Genomic DNA, 21,469 nt, shown 5'->3' with positions numbered 1-21,469 from the left:
ACAGAAGTTTTCATCTAATAACACACCATCAAATATTCCTACAGAGCTTTTCTAATGAGAGGAAACAACGCTCCCTCTGGATCAAGGCGACGCTGAGTCAACAAGGTAAATACGAATGTGTGTTTTCAAAGGACAGGAAAGCAGGCAGTGAATGAGTTTCAAGCAGAGCTGGTGGAAGTGGCCCACACATCAGCTCAGCCTGCACAGCACTGCTTTTTTGATGTGACTCAATAGTGAGGTCTGGCCGGCTAAACGCTGTTCCTTCTCAGCATTGTTCCCCTGAGGCCTTGAAGCACTTTGGAGATAAACAGTGTTTAGCAGTTAAAAGGGCCACAGAGGAAAAGGCTTATCAGATGTGTTCTCAATGGGCTGCGAGCTGCATTATTAGTCCTGAGCCTCAGATAAGATGGAGGCTGGAGTTTGATGCCTGGCGGCGGAGCTCCGTCCCCAGCACTGCTGTGTGATCGGCTCCTGTGCCGGCCGCCTCCTGGATCTCAGCTGGTGCTGTGTTGAACAGCTACACCCCCCCCCCCTCCTCTGCAGTGAGAGATTAGAGCTCAGAGATGGAGAGAGGAGGGAGAGGAGGGAGGGAGGGGGAGGGAGGGGGAGGGAGGCTTTAGATATTCCCCCTGTCCCTTTTCCTGCTCTGTTTTCTGGGGGTAGGAGTCAGAGTTAGGACAATGGCCAAAAAGATGGTTCCCAACCAGCCGCTGAATGGGAACACTGTTGGTGGTAGCGCTTCATTCAAAGCCCGGCCCGGGCACATTGTCCTCCCAGATCGGCGGAGGAGAATGGAGTTTGCTGGTGGCTGCCAAAAGGTTAGCAGCCTCTGTGAAAGGACCGGCCCATTATTCACTGCCCTTTACAGAGCCCGAGCACCCTTTGTGCTCCTCCTCCCTTCCCTCTGCACCGCCAGCTTTTTCTCACTCCGGTGCTCCGGATCTGCGCCCGACGGTTTCCCCCCCAAAGTGAGCGACTGAGGCGCGATGCCCCCACTATCCCACCCCCTGTGCCCCCAGCGAGGAGGACCGGGGCGGCCGGAACATATAACGACCTCCCCACCGCCCCCTCCCCTGTCAAAGAAGAGGCTTTAAATGATATGGCCCAGAAGTAACAACAAGGTTTCCATCCCAACACAGGGCAGTCAGAGAGGGGGAAAGTACCACCCAGAGAACACACTGCTGTTTAGGTGTATTTACAAGGAAACCTTTAGAAATAAATCAGCAGCAGAAGCATGATGAAAGCAGAGGAAACACAATGAAATCACTTCAGTGTAAGCAACAACAGAGGTCCTTTTCAAACTTCATGATGCCAGTAAATCCAGGTAAGTTACAGCGTAATAAAAACTGCAAAAGCTGCCATATTCTTAAAACACTCCCACTTCCCTGTCCATTAAAGGCGGAGCTTTCTTTCATCAAATCAAGACTGAAGCTCAGGTAAAATATGACCTGTGGAGAATACTTTAAAGAGCGCCTGGTGATTCATGCACATCAGAGAGCCTGGAGATAATGTATGCCACCCATATATGCATGTAGTTATTCAAAGTGGAGGCCGGGGAGCCATGTCGTGCATTCTGATGCTGTTTGAATGGGAGGTCACCTGCTGCAAGCTTTTATTCTGTGTTAGCATGGCCAGGTAGGGAGCAGGGGTCGCTCCGTGTACTCTATCATCCTGCTCCGCTGCAAATGGATATCCCATAAATCACATTAGCTCGGCCTGCGAGAGGGAAGCCGGGCCTGACTTCACTCTGCTTACTGTTCCTGCACCCTCAGCACTGGAATACAAGAGGCTGCATTTACTCTCAGGGTTGATCCTCTGGGGAGCGACAGTCAGAAGGTGGACAAAAACTTTAGGGTTCATCCTCTGGGGACTCTGAAAACCTACAGCAAAATTCATTTCAATTTATTTTTGACCTGAAACAGACGTGAAGGCTGAACATTTGGAGAGGGTTTTTCCTCTGGGGAGCATGAATGTGCTCATCATCAAATTAGGGTTCATCCTCTGTGGACCAGTATTATCAGAGCATGTATCATATTTTAGACAGATATCTTCCTCAGAGCCAAAGGGAGAATCCTGTGGGGACCAGGACAATCAATGCTGATTTTGAGTATTTTTAGATCTCTCTCTCTCTCTCTCTCTCTCTCTTCTCTCTTCTCTCTTCTCTCTCTCTCTTCTCTCTCTCTCTCTCTCTCTCTCTCTCTCTCTCTGGACCAAAGTGTTATAGACATGTGCTTTACAGTAGTGAGACAAAAATGAGGATGGATGTAGGATTACACCACAGGAAGAGAAAAATGCTGGAGAATAAGACGGAGTTAGAGGGAGGGACAGAAAAAGAACAGATAAAAGAGACTTGGGAGTTCACAGACCGTGTAGTGAGTAAGACCCGACTTCTACAGACAGATGTAATCCCACTGGTCTGGGCCTGAACCTCTCCTCCTCAGTCCCACTCCAATCCTCCATTACAATATAAATACAGGTTTTGTCAGGTCGGACAAAACTGGGATTTGTGAGCGGTATCTACATTTTTCCACATGAGCTTTACTTATATACAATACAGCTGCTGTCTGTCCGTGTGAATCTTACCTGATGAAAACCAGACGACCAAAAGACTTTGCTTTATAGAAACATATCAACAACAGTTTGACTAGAAAATGTAGATACACAGAGACTCACAGTAAGCTGTGATACAGTCTGGGTGTCTCTGCTGGTTTCAGACCAGACGTGGACGTTGCTGAGACATTAAGGAGACACAGTACAGGACTTTATAAGGTCTGATGCTGAATGTGCTGACAGCAGCAGCACAGGTGAGCTCACACAGGTACAGCAGGCAGGTGTGTACAGTACCTGTCTAAAACGTAGCCCAGGGCCTTCTGCCTGGTCCCAGAGTAGACTGAGGGGCTCTTCTCCCAGGCCACCAGGTTGGAGGCATCATGGAAAAGGTGGATGTTGACCAGGTCGAAGGCACTGCAGTGACAAACACAGAGAGTTTAATATCTGTCAAATAAAGCATGAGAAGTCTGTTAACCCAGGATCACACCTCTGCTCTCACTGGCCTGTCAGTCAGTGATGAACACAGCGATGGGCGACCCAGAGGAATTGGTCTTATCTCAGGGGGTTTACTCTGCACTGACATGCTGAACAAATGAAAACATGCAGGGCCTTGCTATCTCAGTCTGATCTGATCTGCCTATTCTTCACCCCCCCCCGCTGCTCTTGTCATGCTCCTATTAAATGCTTACCGTTTCAGCTCTTTAGTTCTCATGTCATCCCTCTATTAGATTACAATCCCCGTCTCCCTCCCTCCCTCCCCTGCTCTGCACACAGGAGGCCAGCGTTTGTATTCATCCCATACAGGTTCAATGGCATGTAATGTTTTTTGTCATCTGTCATATGCAACTGCTTGACTAACGTGATTACGTGTAATCAAATCCCTGCTGGTTTCTGTGGCACAACTGTCCGGAGAGGATTCAGCCATCTAACCCCCCCACCCCCTCCCTCACCCTCCACCCTCACCCCCTCCCTCACCCTGCAGCTTCTGGGCGAAGCCACACACGACTGCCGTGGTCTGATCACAGGGATACAGCTGTAATGATTCAGGGTTGGACGGAGATGAGGTGGAGACTTATTAGAATAAAACTCACCAGTCAGCCAGGGCCCATCGAGTCCTGATGAATCCCTTTCTGGACCACTTGCACTGCAGAACAGAGAGACTCAATTTAGCTCGACAGCGGTAATATCTGACATTACTGAGGCTTCAGCTGTCACCAGCAGGAGAATTAAAGCCACGAACGTCACATGATTTACATGGAGGAGAAGTGAGGACGACCACTACCTGAGAGCTTCATACCTCACATCATCAGACATCACTCAGCTCAGTTTCAGTCCAACAAACTGAGACGATGAACTGAAACTCTGACGGGCAGAGAATAACTACCAACACTTTATTTAAACAGGTCTCCATATTTACAGTGACGCTGACACTATTCGACCCCACAGCAGGTGTTACAGGTGCTCTGTCGTCATGGTAACAGCCTCAGTTCGGTTGGGTTTAGGTGGCTGAGCCGGCATCAGGGATTAAAGAAACAACACTGACCACAGGGTTCAAACAGGAAGTGACACGTCACGTCACAACAAAACACAGCTCCAGGTTCACAGGTTTACAGCCAGCCAACATTAATGTTAAATAATCTAGAAATAATATTAAAGTGAAGGAAAGGCTGTGAACACTTCCTCCACTGAATTAATCAATCAAGTAATTAATCGACTCAGAGTCAGAAAGTCCAGTTAACAGTCGTGGGAATTTGCTGCTTTTCTTTTTCTTACATGTTAATAAATGTAACATCTTTTGGTTTCAGGCAACACGAGCAGTTTGATAAAAGAGAAAGAAAAACACTGAGAAGAAAATGGAGAAAATATTTGAGTAATGAAAAGAATGATTACACTTCATAACAAATGATACGAGGGAGGAACCTGCTGATCAGTCTGAGCCGAGCTGGAACACGAGGATCAGACGCTGTGTGAACCCACAGTGTGTCGGGGGCTGGGCTCGGTGCAGACATGTCGTATGCAGCTGTTAGATCAGATCCCACCAGCCTCCAGTTAATTATCCAATCACAAGTCCAAAGATCTTTCTCAAACAGCACATGATTCACCGTGAAGCTGGTTATTAAATGAGAGACAAATTGATGCTGTGAGTCTTCTCATTCTGAATAGATAAATAAGTCTCTCTCCCTCTCTTTTCCTGTCCATCTCTCTCTGATACTCCTAATGGGGAGTTAACTGCACTGATGAATAAACTAATTATGGGCCAGGTCACATAATTACAAATTGACTAATTTTATTAAAAAAAAAAAAAAAACTCTGATGCAAATTAAAGGGCTAAGAGGTATTTGATTGCGCCTCACATCCTTCAATCTGCATTAGTACAAGATTAACTGTATCAAATTGAATTACATTAGCATACTTGAATTAATCCATACTGCCTGTGCAGGATGTATGGGCCCAATTATAACTCGCTGTCCCAATATTGTGACTTTGAAAGGAGCAAATGGAATTAAAGACGAGTGTCACTGTGCATCAGAACTGATCGAGCTTCCACTGCGAAAAATCTGTTTTCTTTTTTAAACTAACTGAGTCTATTGAAAAGAAAAACAAGGGACGTGCACACAGGAGGATCCATCAGAGCTGTCTGTCTGTCTGTCTGTCTGTCTGTCTGTCTGTCTGTCTGTCTGACTGTCTGTCGGAGGGAGAGGATGAAGAGTGTGTGTGTGTGTGGGGGGGGGGGCTCTGACTGCAGCCAGAGACGTTTAATCTCGATTTAATTTAAAGAGCCATTAACTACAATCGCAGCATTAAAATCCATCACTTCTCTGACACCCGGCCCCAGATTGCCCCATTTCCTCCACGTATGACTGATCGACCCCCCCCCCCCCCCCCTTTACAAACACACACACACTCAGTGATCACGAGGACGACGTCGCCGCTCAGAACACACACCTGCTACCTGCTGGTTTAAGAGCTTTTACTTTGTCCAGTTACGATGATTATCAGAGAGCAGCTGGTCGACATGATGACATCATCATGTGGTCGCCACAGAGATGATGACACAGACACCCCCCCCTCCACACACACACACACACACACACACACACACACACACCTTTTTAAGTATGTAAAGATTTAGCTGATCTGCTCTTTGATTTTCTGCGTCAGCTCTCATTGTAAAGAGACTGTGGTGTGTAATCATGTCTTAGAGGAGCTGCTGGGGGGGTGGGGTGGGGGGGGCTGAGAGTCAGAGGGCAGCAGTAAAAGGTCACGAGGCTCGGGCTGACATTGGCTGACCTTCCACAGGTCAGCGATGGCGTCTCCGCCCATGACAGTGATGAACGGCGGCGACACAGTGGGTCACATCCAAGGGTGCTGGGTGATACATATACAGGCTGACCGCCACAGAGGAGGGGGGGGGGGGGGGGGTTAGAAAGCATCAGATTCACTTGGAGCTGGAGACCACTACATAAAACTCCCCGATTGTGACCAATGGAAAATGACGCGTGATAAAATGTCAGAACACAGGAGGATGCTCCTCGCTCCGGCCCTTTGATTCTTTGACCTTTCTTATATTTCAGCTCAAAGTCCGACCCCCATAAATAATATTACAGCGAGGGGGGGGGGCACAAAAGCCTCTGTGACAGAAATGCACTGTGGGTAATAACTAATTCACACAAACGCTGATTGATCTGAGCTCTGCTGGACACTCACATTTATCTTTATTCCATCAGCCAATCACATCAGAGACGTTTCTACAACTGGACTCATCACTGTGTGTGTGTGTGTGTGTGTGTGTGTGTGTGTGTGTGGAAACAGGAAGCTCCTGTGTTAAGAAGCTGAAAGCAGAGTGATGGATTCAAACAGCCAGAGAGCATCAGGAGGGAGATTCAACAGAAAATGAGTGAAGAAAGCTTTGATTTGGTTTTCATTTCAACATTATCTCCACATTTATGAGCTGCTCGCTCCGTCATGGATCACGCCTGTCACCGCCAACAGCATCTGTGTCACAGGTGTCTTGTCTGGGTGATAAATGCAGAGAGCATTTTACAAGCAATGCCAGTTTAAATGACTTCATCTCCTTAACGCACGCATCGCCTCGATGAATCACACACAGGAGCTGCAGCTGCTTAAATCAAAGCAGAAAAATATGAAGGAAGTTAACTTTCATCAGGGGCAGAACCTGAAAGTAATCACAGCCCCGTAGCACAGCTTACTACAGAGGGCACTAAAAGGCTATGAAAAGTCAATGCTTTTATGGACACGCTCACGCTGCCAAACAACAAATAGAAACTGGTATGGATGTTGATCTACAGCCCGTCGCCTGTTTTCTCCCCTTCTCTTTTTTCCTTCAGCTGTGTAAAACAATCAATAGCAAGGGCACATTAAGGTCCGGGTCGTATACTTTATTTATATAAGGCAATGACAAATCCTTATGATGCAATGGTTTTTGGAGGCGTGTATTACCGAGCCAAACAAATAAATATATTAATGCCCACTGTGGGGGGGTGGGGGGGGGTGGAGAGATTGACGGAACAACGGGAAACGACAAGCCGCCAAATCCATCACAGCGACCTTTCAGAAGAAATGCGCCCACGATTTTGTCCACTTCCTTCTTATTCAGCATTTCAATTAACGTCCCTGCTTCTCCCCGTCACTGACGGCCATAACTCAGCGCGGGATTACGGAAAGAACCCGTGTTTAGCATACGGACGGGTTGTCACTTAAATCAGAATCAAACTGGGAGCAGAGAGAGAACCAGAGCGATTCTAACCAATATTTTATTTGATGACATCGACTTTAAGAGCTGAAACAGAAAACCATCAGGACCTGATTCATGTGGATCTTTTCAAAACCCGATGATGTGATTCAGTTGTTTAATTCCTGGTTTCCTGGTTTACCTGGCATTTTACCATCACCTTTATGAAGCCATCTGAATATTTGGGGTTTGGGTGTGTGATATCACACGTTTCACAGTGAGCGGTGTGTGAACTCTGTCTATCAGCTGTGTAACGCTGCAGACAGAAGATGTGCACAGGCCTCAAATATCTGCTCCTGATGCACTGCAGGCTGCAGAGTGTGAGCGCTGGGATCAGGCCTCCAGGTAACTCACCTGCACACATTAACATAATCAGACATTAAGCTTTAAATGGTCCTTTCTGTTTTCTATCTGGACACACACTTTAACACCAGGCCGTCCCACCATGATGTCACCAGCATCTCGCTCACTGACACGTTATTAATGGCCGACCGTAAAGGTGAGACAGAGGCAGGGAAACACACACATCTGTCTCCCAGCAGCCGTCACTCTAACCTTCCTCTGACCACTCAGCTTCAAACTGTTTCATTTCAGAGCTCCTGTCAGTTCTTCTTCAGGACCCGGAGCCGGGGGAGCTGGGACTCTGAGCGTCTGGTTTCAGGACTCTGTGTGGCGTCCTGTCCGGTCCAGGATCCCTGTGTAATAGGATTCCTCAAAGCTGCAGATGGATGGCAAATCTAGGCGGTTTCATCTACTAAAAGAGGGCATAAATCAGCGGCGGAGGAAGCGGGGACGAGGCAGGGGTTATCACCAGTCTGCCTCCCTCATGAGAGCTTTGCATTAAAGCATTAGTGAAATTAATTCATCTTTCATAAGAGGTCTGAGCAGTATCTGTGATCTATGATAACAACCAATTTCTCACTACGGAGGGGAGGAGGAGGAGGAGGAGGAGGAGGAGGAAAAAAATACTCGGCGACCCTGATAGACTACACAAATCTGCTCTTTTTAAATGGGCTAACATTATCTGGAGTGCTGCTCTCTGGAGCATCATCCCAGATTCATATCCCAGCCGGGAAAGAGGCATAAATCACCGGGCAAAACTTTTCTCATCTGCCCCCCCACCTCCACACACACACACACACACACACCTCCTTTCTCCCTCCATCACTCCCCTCATCCCTCTCACTGTGTGCAGTGCCAGCTTTGTTTTGTGGTTTTCTTTGCTCGTCCTGTTAAACACAGAACAATGCTGCGCTCTAATCATTTTAAATGCTTTTGCGCCTCAATCAGTGTAATTGGTTTTAGATCATCTGTGGAATGGGAAACCAGAGACGTGCGGGTGTTTGGGTGTGTGTGAATGCATATGTTTGTGTGTGTGTGTAGGGTGAAGGGGGGGGGGGGGGGGTCCTGCAGTGTGTGAAAGAGACGGAAATTGGGGGGAAGTGTGTGAAGGGGCCGTATCCATCTGTTTTGCATATATTTGTGGAGGCGGCCGTCGGAGCATGGTTGACAGATGAGTGGGGAGTGCAGGGATGACACACGGGCGGTCGTGCTCTTTATTACTATATCAGCACTGCTATGCTCGGCGCTCAGCCCCCCCCTCCTCTGATGGCACACACCACACAGACACCAGGAAACTGAACAGAGCAGAGAATTGCTCCACGGGACACGGCGCCACACGGCGAGGACTTTCTGTTTCACGATTTGAATTTTGTGACTGATTTGTTTTCAAATCGGCCGTGTGTCCGCCGGACTTCCCCCGAGGCAGAAAAAAAATTGGACTGTAACACGAAAGAAGAAGAAGAAGAAGAAGAAGGAAAGGTGGAGGATGAAATGGCAGCAGAGAAACACACCTCTCTTTCTGCTCAGAGTTTCTACACATTTCTCCTTTGACTAAAAATCGATCACATTAAATAGATGTTTGCCTTCATCACACACAGAAGATGCTGAATTAAACCTGCACTCTGTCAGTCAGGTGTGTTCACTGACCTCAGGAAAATAATCCTGGGGAAACTTTTCCTTCTCCAGCGTAGGCGTGCTTTCTAGTGTCTCTGAGCAGGTTTCCTTCCCCAGCACCTTCTTGAACTTCTTGGCTGAAAGGGAGAGAGACAGGTTATTGTTACAGAACATGGCAGGTTCATTTTGACCCCCCCCCTCTGTGTGTGTGATCCTCCATCAGAGCCGCTGAGAACAGGAGCCTCCTCCTCTTCATCAAACAACTGCTCCACCTGCTGGTCAGACTGAGGAACAGCTCAGAGACAACATGACTCAGGTGAATCGAGTTTCTCTTCCTGAGTCCTGAGTGAAGACTCTGCTCTAACTCTCATCAGAATGTTCATCATTGAATATTCATTTAAAAAGTAATAATAATGTTCCTGACCTCCTGTCAGTCCGGGGCTTTAGTTTGGTGTTTCCTGGTCAGGACACACTGCGCTGTGTGTTTGAACATGAAGGTTTTTACTGAAGATTTAATCGTGTCCTGACAACAGCAGATGAATCTGATCATTTTTATATATATATATATTTAATAATCTCCACTCTATCACCTGTTCTACCTGCAGGGACTGAACACAGCGTCCTCACATCACATCAGGTGTAAATAAGACGGCTGCATTCCATTTAGCTGCTTCACTTTCAGGGCCAAGAATTTTTTTCCAGATGTTACCAACACATCTGCTGTTTCCACTACATTTAACCTGTGATTTGCTTTAAGTCTTTATGTTTATTGAGCTGTTGTTGTGTTTATTTTGAATATATGTTTTAGATATTTTTCTGTTCTATGTGAGTGTTTACACTGTATTTTCATACTGATGTTTTTATTGCTGCTGGTTTTATCCGTGGTGTTTTTGTTCCATGTGTTAACGCTGGGTTAGAGTTAGAGAGAGCTCCATAAAGTTAGATCTCATGCTCTCTGTGTGTCAGTGTGTGTGTGTGTGGGGGGGGGGGGGTCCTCTCCCCTCTCGACCCCTCCCCTGCCTTCGCCCTGTCCTTCACATGGTAACTGGCTCTAATGCTGACTTGGATCTAATAGGAAGCGAGGAGCCTCCACATCTATATCCCTTCTTTAATTAGCGTGGCCGCGGCCCCCGGGGCCTCTGACACCGCAGGCTGATGAGACCGCTGTAACTGTCCAATAACCCGCCACACGCCATTACTGTGGGCCCGAAATCTTATGAATTAAATCCTAATATTAATAAGCATTACCATTCTGTCCCGCTCCCTCTACATTATCCTCAGAGCCAATCTCAGCTCGCTGGCTTTGATGGAAGCGGGAATAGCCTGCAAATGGCTGCGTGTGGCGAGCGGGGCGGGAGGAGGGGGGAGGAGGGGAGGGCTGTGTGTGACGGGTTCATTTCCACACAGTGGTGATGATGTGGAGGAGGGAGACGCTCACCTTTGAAATCAAACTGGTGGATGTTTTTCAAAGACTCGTGGATAAAGTAGAAACTTCCCAGAGCCTGAAAGAAAAGAGAAGAGAGTGAGAGACGGATTCTTTCCTTTACTCACACATTTATCAAACACGTCCGACCTGCTCAGGACTGAATCTGTCTCATCATCTCTGCAGCTTCCACTGAACAAAGCTCCTCTAATAAACTGAGCTGTGAGTGCAGAGCCACAGCACACTGCCCACTGCTACACAACAACAACAGGTGCAACGCTCTCAGTACAGTACGCTCACTGCAGCCCATTCTGAGTCCTCTAATGTGGCGAGTCAACAATCTGAGCTTTCAAAGGACACATTCAGATGGACTTTTGAATGAGCAAAGATCAACTTCAATAGGCTTAAAATCTTAATTTTCCCTGTGAACAATCAGGAAACTTTCCCAGTCGGTGGACAAGCCAATCAAAGTCTGTGGGAAGAAGTAAGAGTGGTGCAGAGGGGGATTTGATGCGGTTCACAGTCCACTACACTGCTTTCTGTTGCCCTCTTTACATTTAGGGCAAATGGAGGCAAAGCTCAAGCTCAATCCTCTGTGTCTTTGAGATAGCAGACCTCTGGCTCGGGATAATTCGGAGTCTCCTTTTCCCTCTGGAAGAAAAGCAGAGGCTGGTGAGTAACTTTGACTATGAAGAGCGGAGAGAGCAAATTAAACCTGAGAGAGTGGACTGAGAGAATCAGAGTCTAAACAGAGGTGAGAGCAGACTCCTGTGGAAGAAAAAGGATTTCGTCTTTTCCTGTGTTGTCCTGTGGAGGCCGGTGTGTGTGTGTGTGTGTGTGTGTGGGTGTTTGGGCCCGGCCCCGGCCTCTGCATTATTTATGAGCGCCGGCACATCTTGAGATTAAACATTTGCTGATTTGTCAAAAGCACAAACATGAGGTCCTGCCCATCTCCTTGACATATAAGTTCAGCCGACAGAAAACACTGTCGCACATTTAATTGATGAGAACAGCGGCTGGTGACCCCGAACCCCCCCCCCCCATCCTCCGGCAGAGCAGGAGAAGGAATGACGGAGGGGGGGGCAAACACAGGACTCAAGGTCACAGCTTCCCATGGCGGAGGACGGCTTCCAGGAAGCCCCCCTGTACTTATTTGTGCTCACTCGTCTTTATGTTCTCTTTCACCTCAAAGTGCCGCCGACAGACTGGGAGACAGAGACGGATGGAGAGCAGGGAGGAAAAACTCAGCTATTTGTCAAAACGCTGCCGCTGTGCTACCTGCTGCTGTCTGTGTGAATATTTCAGTGGGCAGTGAAATAAAAATGACTGCGCTGAAATATGACATATGGGAAATTATAGAGGAGGGAAAAAGATGTATTTCTCTCTATTACAAATTAAACTGCAGAGCTGCGTCTTTTTCCTGCAAAGTCAAAGAAGTGCTGAAAATTAATCGACAAAAATTTACTGATGAATATTTCATTCGTTTTTTTATCAATCAGCGTGGTCAAAGACGGAGCAGGTCCACACTGTAAACTGTTTAGAGTAAATCTCTCTGTGTTTTCTGACTCCTGTCAAACAAACATCACATTCATTAGAAATACTCATATACTCCACCATGATGAAGAGGCAGGCCTCCTGGATCCTGCTGCTCTGTGAATGAGTGGCCGATTAAAGCCCTGACTGTCTGCACTGGTTCCTCTGTGAGCTAAAAATAAAATTAATATGACATCAAACAAATCGGCATGAATCAATCCTCAAATAAATGATAAACAACTGAGCTTAAGTGGCTATCCGTGTAATCGCAAAAATCTACTTAACCCTCCACCCTAATAAATATTTATCTGACATCAGGGTTCAGAGCCTGCAGCTGCTCGGCTCTGCCTCCTCTCCTCCTGCACTCTTCATGAAGAAGCTATTATATTAGCAGGGCGCAATTAATCCATTTGTCTCCTTACATGACAGGCTCCAAATATTCATTAGGGCTGGGCCGCGCTGACAGGCCGTGCTTATCTTTTACCAGTAGCTCTACAATGGCCTGTGTCAAACGTATGTTTGTCACGTCCCTCTTTATTGATTAGCTGCCAGATTCACTTGAAATAATTAAAAGTATATTTTACATATTTATAAACCCCACTGCCACGGCGGCTACTTAATTTTCCATTAGTAAAATGCAGTCTATTAAGTGCAGCATGAGGCCGCGGGGGGGGGGGGGGCGGCTGAGGGGAAATGAGTAATCACCATAATTGTGGACAGAAAGACAATAACCGCACCATAAAAGCCGAGCTTTATGACTCGTTCTGGCGATGCTCTCTCTTATCACGAGCCGTGTTGGCTACAGCCTCACAGATAAGGACACAATGACACCACGGCAACTGTGCTCGCTCTCCGTGTGCATGTGTGTGTGTGTGAAAGTGTGTGTGTAGCTGACATTTCCAAAACCCCTGCAGATACAGGCTGAACAAGTCCCAATAGACTGGCTGCTGGAAAATAGAGAGTTGAGAGCTGCAGTACATAGCCTGCATACTTTGCTCCGCTGAATGCTTTATCGATACCGAGGGCTGCAAAAATTAGTTCTGGCCGACGAAGAGAAGCAGGAATTCTCTGACCTCTGAATAGATTTTCTGCGTATAATGTGAAAAATGAGCCATAAAGCAAACATAAAAGTAATAATTTTTCTTCAAGGTCTCACCTCCAATCTGTGCAGAGGGAGAGTGTCCAGTCCCTGGAGAGCTGACACACACACACTCCAGTGTCATCACAGTGTCACTGTACAACTTCAGAGGGTAATGTTCTGCCGTCCCCAGACTCCAGCAAAGAGCAGCATTATGGCTTGTTGGAGCACAGGAGGAATAAATGATGGTCTGTGAACGCACCACGGCAGGAGAAGCTGAGTCAAACGTGTTGGCGGCTGGTTGTTGTTTTATCTCAGGCTGTGTAGTGTGTGATTTCTCCTCTACACACCTGAACACTGATCCTCTGTCACAGGAACTCAGGCAGTAAACTGAACTGATACTGTACTGTCAATATATAAAATCTAATCAAATAAAACCAGTTTTAGTGAGTTAATCTGCAGCAGCTTCTAGTTTCTGGAGAGAAAACACAGATCTCACTGTAAAAACTGGAAATAAATCAAAAGTCTTTTCTGTCCAGATGAACATTTATTTTACACTAATAACAGAAAACTAACAGAAAAATATTTAGTAAAAAAAAAAAGGTGTGTTGTCTCTGCTCATTATTTAATAATTAAAAAATGTCCAGAACTAATCAAAAACCAAACTGAAAAAAAAAAACGTTCATGAATAAAAGATGAATAAAGTTTGTTTCTCGGCCACACACACACACACACACACACACACACACACAGAGTTTTATCTCAGTTCACACTGAGAGAAGTCGTTCAGTTGTTTTTCATGTTGCACCTCATCCAGCTTCAGAGGATCTTTGGTTCGTGATCCTCTGAGGATAAAACTGAACCGACCTGGAAACAACACTGTGGCTGTTGGTGATCATGTCTGTGAGCTGAGTGTGTCACACTGTGAAGACGTCTTAATAAACTGGTTCATGAACCAGTTTGATTTAATAAGTGACGCAGAGAAAACTTCCTGTGAAATCAGCTGATTGAGAGTTTAGCTGATGAGTTTATTAACGTGTGTTTGTTGCTCTGTGGAGAACGAAGATCAAACAGGCTGTTTCCCAGTTTATATCTCATTGCTCAGAAAACCCTGGTCAGATCACAAGTGATGCTACACACAACCACTAAAAACAACACACACACACACACACACAGAGTCTTATTGGAAAGGTCAATCAGACGTGCTGTCGTGCAGAGATGCTGCTGTGATAAATCAGTCGTCGAGGCTCAGACTGCAGCTCTAACAGGTAGATAACATCCTCATTATAATCACAGACAACAGGACCCTGAGTCCAACAACCCACAGATCTGTTTCAGCTCTGTGTCCCAGAGAGGGGATCATTGATATGCAGGGTCCGGGTCTAAAGCAGCACCTTCACTGAGCCTCTCTGCACAGATCTCCAATACTGCACAAACAGCCTGTTTGTCATCGGCGGCAGGGAAAACACCGCGGCACAAAAGTGAGCAGCATCAATAGAGACGGCTGCTTTTTCAGCGCACAGATACAGATGGAGAAGCCTTAGTGTTTTCCACCCCTCCTGAGCCCACCGCCCACCCCAGGCTGCCATATGTGTTTGCCAAGGCCCTCTCCCAGTGCCATTGATTGAGTATTCAGAGTATTGAGCCACAGTGTCTATTATTCATCGGCTGCCTGGAAGGCCTGACTGGATACACAGACAAAACTCTCATTAAAACTTCCTCTGTCACTTCCTGTGATTTGAAAGCAGCCTGTGTGTTGGAGCCATCCGTCACGTCCTGAAGGAGCTCTTGTCTCTGGGGTGTGTGTGTGTGTGTGTGTGTTGGGAGGGAGGAGGGGGGAGGATAGGTGAGGCAGGGACGGGGGATTAGACTGGTCAAAGATAAACTAACAGGAAACATGTAACACAGATGTGCTCATTTGTTTCACAGTAATTAAGATGGAAGTTAAGCTCAGTCTCCTTAAAGCTGCGACGTCCTGAACAAACCAGTATTAGTATTGATCCTTTACAATGAAAACAGGAGCAGCAGATCCTGCACCTGAACCTCACATCGACTGGATGCTACCGACCTGCAGAAGCTGGAATAACACACACACACACACACACACACACACACATCATGGCAGCAGATCCTGATCTGATCCAGGATCTGTGGGATGATCCACACCCCACGTGACGGGTCAGAGCTGCTGGACTAACAAAGTCCTGGACTGGCTGAGATTCTGTTCTGATGATGAGCAGAGGACCAGAGATGTTAGGGTTCATCCTCTGGGGACCATGAAAGTCCCGCTGCCGTCCCTGGACCCTCAAACAGAAACCACAGCGCTCGCTTCATTTCCCAGCATCCTTTCTGCTGTATCTGGAGTAAACGTCCGTCTGCTGCGTTTCCGGGCTCCCACTTCATTATTCTAAAATCTCCCAGAATGCAGAGCGACACGCGCTCGTGATTGATCTCAAAACCACTGATTTTATTTTCTTTTGAGGAAAATATTATGGATGGGTCTAAACAAGGCATAATTGGCCAAACCTACGGCAGCGCCTGACCTGCCAACAATCCAGACCCACTCCCAAGGTTGGCTGCCTCCCTGGGAAATATTGTGCATTAATTTCATTTAGTCTCCCCTCCAACATTCAATGGTAGAAGTTAATTAAATTGCTTGTCCATTGTGTTCATCCACTTACAAAGTTAATGATATTGTGCCGGGGAATTAAAGAGCGTTTTATAAAGCGCACGGGATGGGAGCTGGCAGGCACTACATTGCCCAGTTGAACCCTGTCAGTCGGCGGGCTGCTGGACCCCCTAATTAGCGGTGAAATGGATGCTTCCATCTGCCAATTTCCTGCCACGCTCATCAGTCGTGCAGTCGCTCCCCTAACCTGCCCGGCAGAGGGGTCTAAAGCAATAAAACCATCACAGCAATGACATTCAACCCAAAAAAAAGAAACCAAAGTGAATACACGTACACATGATATGACTCAGACTTTAAAAGAGCTCCGGCTTTTTTCTTCTTCAGCATAATTCAGATGGAAGACTTTGATAACTTTGTTAAAAATGCTCCATACACACAGTAACAGCACCTCCATGCTCAGAGAGAGAGGTCTGAATAAATGCAGTAACACACCAGAGGAGAGCTGCACCACCTCAGTCCTAATTAAAGGAAACATTCAGCACAGTTTCCTCTCTGTTGTGAACCAGTGATTAATGTATTCCAGCTGTGTATTTACTAATACATGTTGCTGCTTCAGCAGCTTTTAACGAGGACATAAAGTAAATGGGATTACACCTGTGGGGCCCGAGCTGCTGCCGACCTCTGCACGACGCTGGAAATGAACTGGACTCATTCAGACAGAGATTTAAACTCTTTACACTACAAGTCCTCTTGCCCAAGGACACTTCAGCACGTGGACTGAAGGAGCTGGGGATTGAACCATCAGAATTTCTGTTCAAACCAGAGGCTGGTGGGAACCTGCATTTAAACAATATGCATGTGTCATTAAAGAAGCAGGTGATTACAGGAGGAGTGGGAGTCATCGTTTCTTCTAGAGACCAGCTGTGGATTTCTCAGCTGCTGCTGCTCCGACTCTGAGCTGATCCAGAATCAGATCTTAACTTCAACCAAAACACAGTTTGCAGATAAACAAGAGTCAAACAGCTGCAGCTCTGCAGTGACACTGTACCATGTTCACATATTCAATTTATCTGACTGAGTCTAAAATGAATGTAAAGAACTTCAGTGTCAGTTCAGACTCATTTTAACCAGTTTGAAAAGTTTCATTTGAATGTTTTTAGAAATTGAACTTTATTTTGGCGGTGCGCTCAGACAGAGGTGGGCAGTCAGTCTCTGCAGAGTTTAGTTCATGTTAGCTCATCTCCACTTTATGTAACTGTGTATTTCCAGAGAGGTCATCAGGACCTTTATGTATATTATATCCACAGTGTTTTAACCTAATTACAGAGCGCGTCTCGTGTGCTGGTGACCAGAGCACGTTAAGGTCACACAGCTCCATGATTTACACACAGCTGTGCTAAGATTGTTCAGTAACTTCATAATAAAGCTCAGGTCAAAACCACTGCGACGCACAATTTAATCAAGACAACGAGAACAACTGGTACTAAAACAAACAGGATGTAACGTTCACTCAATGACAAACAGTGAGGAGCAATATGTGAGACACTTCTACAGGGAAGTTTAACGACGTCTGTCCCCGATAACAAGGTCAACCTCCAAACCCTGAGTGTATCAGACGTCTGTGATTGGCCGTGAAAAGACCTCTCCTCTCTCCTCAGGAAAATCATCTTTGGAAAGCGATCTTCAAATAAAGCGTTGATGCTGGGTAAATGGCCTCTTTCCTTAAAGAACTACGTCGTCTCATCCTTTTAAAAGACGGATATGAAGCTGATGAATATTTACCTTATTAGATTGTTCCCAAAGATGAAAAATCAAAGTCTGAACAATCGAGGTATCCATTAGTAATTAAAGTGACATTACCTCCTCTCTGTTTTCTCAGCCCGCTGCCTGGTTGCCAGAACCATTATTCAATCGTTTCAGATGCTGGGGGATAAAATGCCTTTAATATACTTATGCTCATTAATGTAAATCATATTTGGCTATGGATGTCCAATAATCAAAAAGAATATTTCAGCTTGTAATTCCCTGTCTGTAAAAGTATTCCCATTAGGGGAAGAGGTCCATGCAAATGACAGGTCTTTGAGCTCATTGATTTTCTTTTTTTTTTTCATCCCTGCATTTTGGAAAGGCTGCTAATGTTGTCATGGACTGTTCATCAATCTATATTATTATCTGATTTAATATTGTGCCTATTCATGTGGCCTCATTTGTGAGAGAGACTGATTGAATTAGGATCATACAGGGTTGCAGGGAAAATGGAGGCAATGTAATTTGAACTGATTGCTGTGGTTGAACGAGACTGAAGAAGTTTGAAAAGTTTTTTTTACACTGACTGATGCACAACTTGTTTACTTGCTATTAATTTTTTTTCTTTAAACATTAGTGGAGGTGAAGCAGATGTGCAGAGCGGCCGGTCACACCAGCAACTTTCCATGTCAAATGATGTGTATTGAGCAAACTGTGCTCTCCCTGAGGATGCTGGGAAAGCTGTCAGAGCTGTGAAAAGTAATCAGTCAGCCTGCGTCCAGAGGCAGCTTTGATTCTGTCCCTGTCCCACGCTGCCTGTGGCCTTGTAGTGACAAAGTGGCATCCTTGGCTGCCCAATGAGATACAGCTCTATTGCAGAGTCCCATAATGAAATATATTAGTTTGCTGCATCTTAGTGGCATTACTTTGTCACTTGTGAGAAGAATTTATCAGGAAGGTCCCATTTCTCTGCATCAAGAGCCGTTCCTCCTCCCTTAGTACAAACACAACTCTTCCTAAATGAAGGCAACATCGTCCAGATCATGAGCCATCTCGTGAAACATCTATAAAATATGACAGCTTCCGCGGCACAGGGACAATCGATGGTGCTCTACAGTGTGTGAGGCCGGGGGAGCGCTCCTCTGCAGACCAAGACGAGAAGTCGCCCCATCAGAGGAGAGGGTTCAGTTTTGAGGTCGCGCTCAGAAAAATCATTTTTCCCCCCTCGATGTATAAAAAAATAAGCAGCTTTCTGTCTGCGTGCTGTCTGGGTATGAGCAGAGGCGTTCTCCGAGCACAACAGTGACCACAGGACCGTGAAGCTTTAGAGGAGTCTGCAAAAACACACGCAGCGGCTCGTCTCAGGCTAAGACGCCCGTCCGGTGGCTCTTTGTGGCCTTCTTTGTCTTTATGTAAAAACCGATGCTCGCCAATGATGTGTTATGTAAAATTCCCAGAGGCTTGATTTAAATGGTTGGATATCCTCCATGCTAGCTTAGTTATACTCCAGTGCATCGCCCCTAAGAGCACACGGACGCTGCATGAAAAGCAAATGTAAATGCAGCCTCAGCTTCTTAGATAACAAGAAATTATGTCATGGGTTTTTTCCCTCTTATTGTATTATTATAATAATAAATAAAAAAGAGCCAACAACGGAGGACTTTTCTTACGCAGATGTTTCTTTTTATCCGTACAATCGCAGCATCCGGCCTTTCCCCTGGCCCCTCTAAAGACAGCTTTAAGATGTGAGCGAGCAGAGGTCCGGTGCCAGGGCCAAGAGTGGCAGCAAACCCACGTCTGCTCTCCTGTAAATACCACACCCTCAGAAATGTGGGAAGAAAAGAGGATTTGGAGGGGGGCCCATCGCAGGTCTGCAACAAGTCTCCTGGGCCGCCCCTTTGAGAGCTCGACAGATGACCAGGTGGTACTGAGTCGCAGGTCTTTGAGTCACGTGTGAAAACACAATGTACAGTGCATCTGTTACATCTGAGAACAAATCGAACCTCAACGTGACGTTGGCTTTGTAGGAGCCATCGCTGAGATTTAGCAGAGCAGCTAAATGAATTAAAGCTGCAGCAGAGCTTTAGTTTCCTCTCTCACCTGTAGATGGAGAGGAATCAGACGTCAGTTTTTATGGTATTTTTCAGTGTAGTGCTGTGAAGAAGGTCAGTGTTTGTATAAATGCTCACTGAGGGTTGCATGCTGTTAGCGTTGCTATAAAAACCTCCTGAGCCACAAAAACAAACAAATAAATAAAAACGTGATGAGGCTAATCAGCTAGCTAACCGCTAGTGTTGCTGTTTCTTGGCTAACTGGCCTCTGTGATGCATTCAGTGTCAAAATTACACAACTACAAACCAGAGCTGATGCTAGCTCCTCTGAACAAAGACGTATGGTATTTAATATGGTATTTAGCAGCAGTTAGCTGGTGTTAGCTGACTAATAACTTCAGCACAAATAGAATTTCCTGCTCAGCACTGATGTGCTTTATAAACCTCTGGACCAGGAGCCACATCAGCTGAAAACACCCTGTTAGATCCTCTTCAACAGTTAGCCATATATTTCTCCAGGCCAGATTTATGCTCGTGAAGTCTGAAAGATACAGTCTGAACACACCAAACAGAGACAAGAGCGTTCAGTTCTCTGAGGCTCAGCATTCTGAGAAATGATTCATTTCCAGTAGGCCACAGCATGCTTTGAAAAGTGCTTTTTTTTCCTTTCAGAAATGTAATTAGGCAGTTAAAATTAAGAGATTGAATTTAACTGAAAGAGCATAACATCCAATCTAATTAGAGGGCTCTTTAATGAGTTGGTAATTAGCTACAGCATGGTGCACACAGGGTGCCATTGTGGCTTGAACTTGCGCAGGGACCCTGCTGACTGGAGCACCCTTTGTGTTAGATTGGTTCCCACTTGGGAAGCATTACTCTCTGAAATATGGTTATGCTTTGATTTATACCTTTATAAGACACCACTTGGAAACATGCTGGGGGTCAGACAGAGGTTTGGAAGAAAAGTTTGACATGAAGTGAGAGGGTCTGTGGATCCCAGATAAGATCCAGGTCTCACATCAACTCTGCTTTCAAGCTGCTGTGAAGGCACCAAACAGAACACGACATCAAACAAGGGCAACAAACCCGGGGTGAGTGCGTGTAGTCAATAAAGAGGCCTGTATATATATATATATATATATTCAGTGTGTGCATGAAACAACACAGAGACAATACATCATAAACTGCATGCTCCGCCCCCAAACAAACACACCGTAAAGTTTCATCAGGCGGGCGGCGGCGGTCCGATACGGCCCGGCTCCGCCCCTCATCTGCTGCAGCCCGTCTACCTCTGACCTCCAGAACCTCACAGCCTCTGTATTAATTTTCCCCAACAAAAATCAATCGGGCCGGGGAGCGGGAGAAGGAGGAAGGCCCTGGTTATTACAGCGGGCAGGACACACCCTCTGACTGGGAGCATACGGCTGTTTTTATAGGTAATAGTTTAACAGGGGGTGGCGGCTCGGGGACAAAGGGATTGCTCATTTCCTCTGACCCCAGAGATGAGTCATTCCAAATAAACATACACGTGCCCCATTTAATAGCATTAGAAAATGAGGCCTTAAGACAATTTTGGGGTTATTTGATGTGAATTTGTTCTCTGTTAATCACAAGGGGGGAAGCATATGAGACTAATTTGTTTGAAAAGATGGCACTGGAGTGTCGAGGTTTGAAAAGGAAAATAATGCATTCAGTCAAGGGCAGAGAGAGCGCATATGACTGCAAATTCCCAGCCATGTGGCGGTTTCAT

At 46.1% G+C, this 21,469-nt stretch overlaps 1 protein-coding gene across 4 annotated transcripts in view; it reads right to left on the bottom strand.

Moving 5' to 3' along the window:
• Positions 1-21,469, bottom strand: part of LOC108885135 (inositol polyphosphate-5-phosphatase A) — a 109,187-nt gene that overhangs the window by 36,799 nt on the left and 50,919 nt on the right. For all 4 annotated transcript variants that reach the window (XR_007814800.1, XM_018679325.2, XM_018679326.2 and 1 more), the window contains exons 5-8: positions 10,698-10,761; positions 9,293-9,396; positions 3,642-3,694; positions 2,845-2,964 (exon numbers count right to left, since the gene is read on the bottom strand). Coding sequence is in view for 3 of the 4 variants with exons in the window: in XM_018679325.2 (XP_018534841.1) it covers positions 2,845-2,964; positions 3,642-3,694; positions 9,293-9,396; positions 10,698-10,761 (341 nt within the window). In the remaining variant the exon portion in view is untranslated. The remainder of the gene's footprint in view (positions 1-2,844; positions 2,965-3,641; positions 3,695-9,292; positions 9,397-10,697; positions 10,762-21,469) is intronic.

This window comes from Lates calcarifer, linkage group LG16_LG22 (assembly GCF_001640805.2).
Source record: "Lates calcarifer isolate ASB-BC8 linkage group LG16_LG22, TLL_Latcal_v3, whole genome shotgun sequence".
Classification (NCBI taxonomy): domain Eukaryota; kingdom Metazoa; phylum Chordata; class Actinopteri; family Centropomidae; genus Lates; species Lates calcarifer.
Note: the sequence above shows the minus strand (reverse complement) of the source record. Positions and strands in the feature narration are given on the sequence as shown.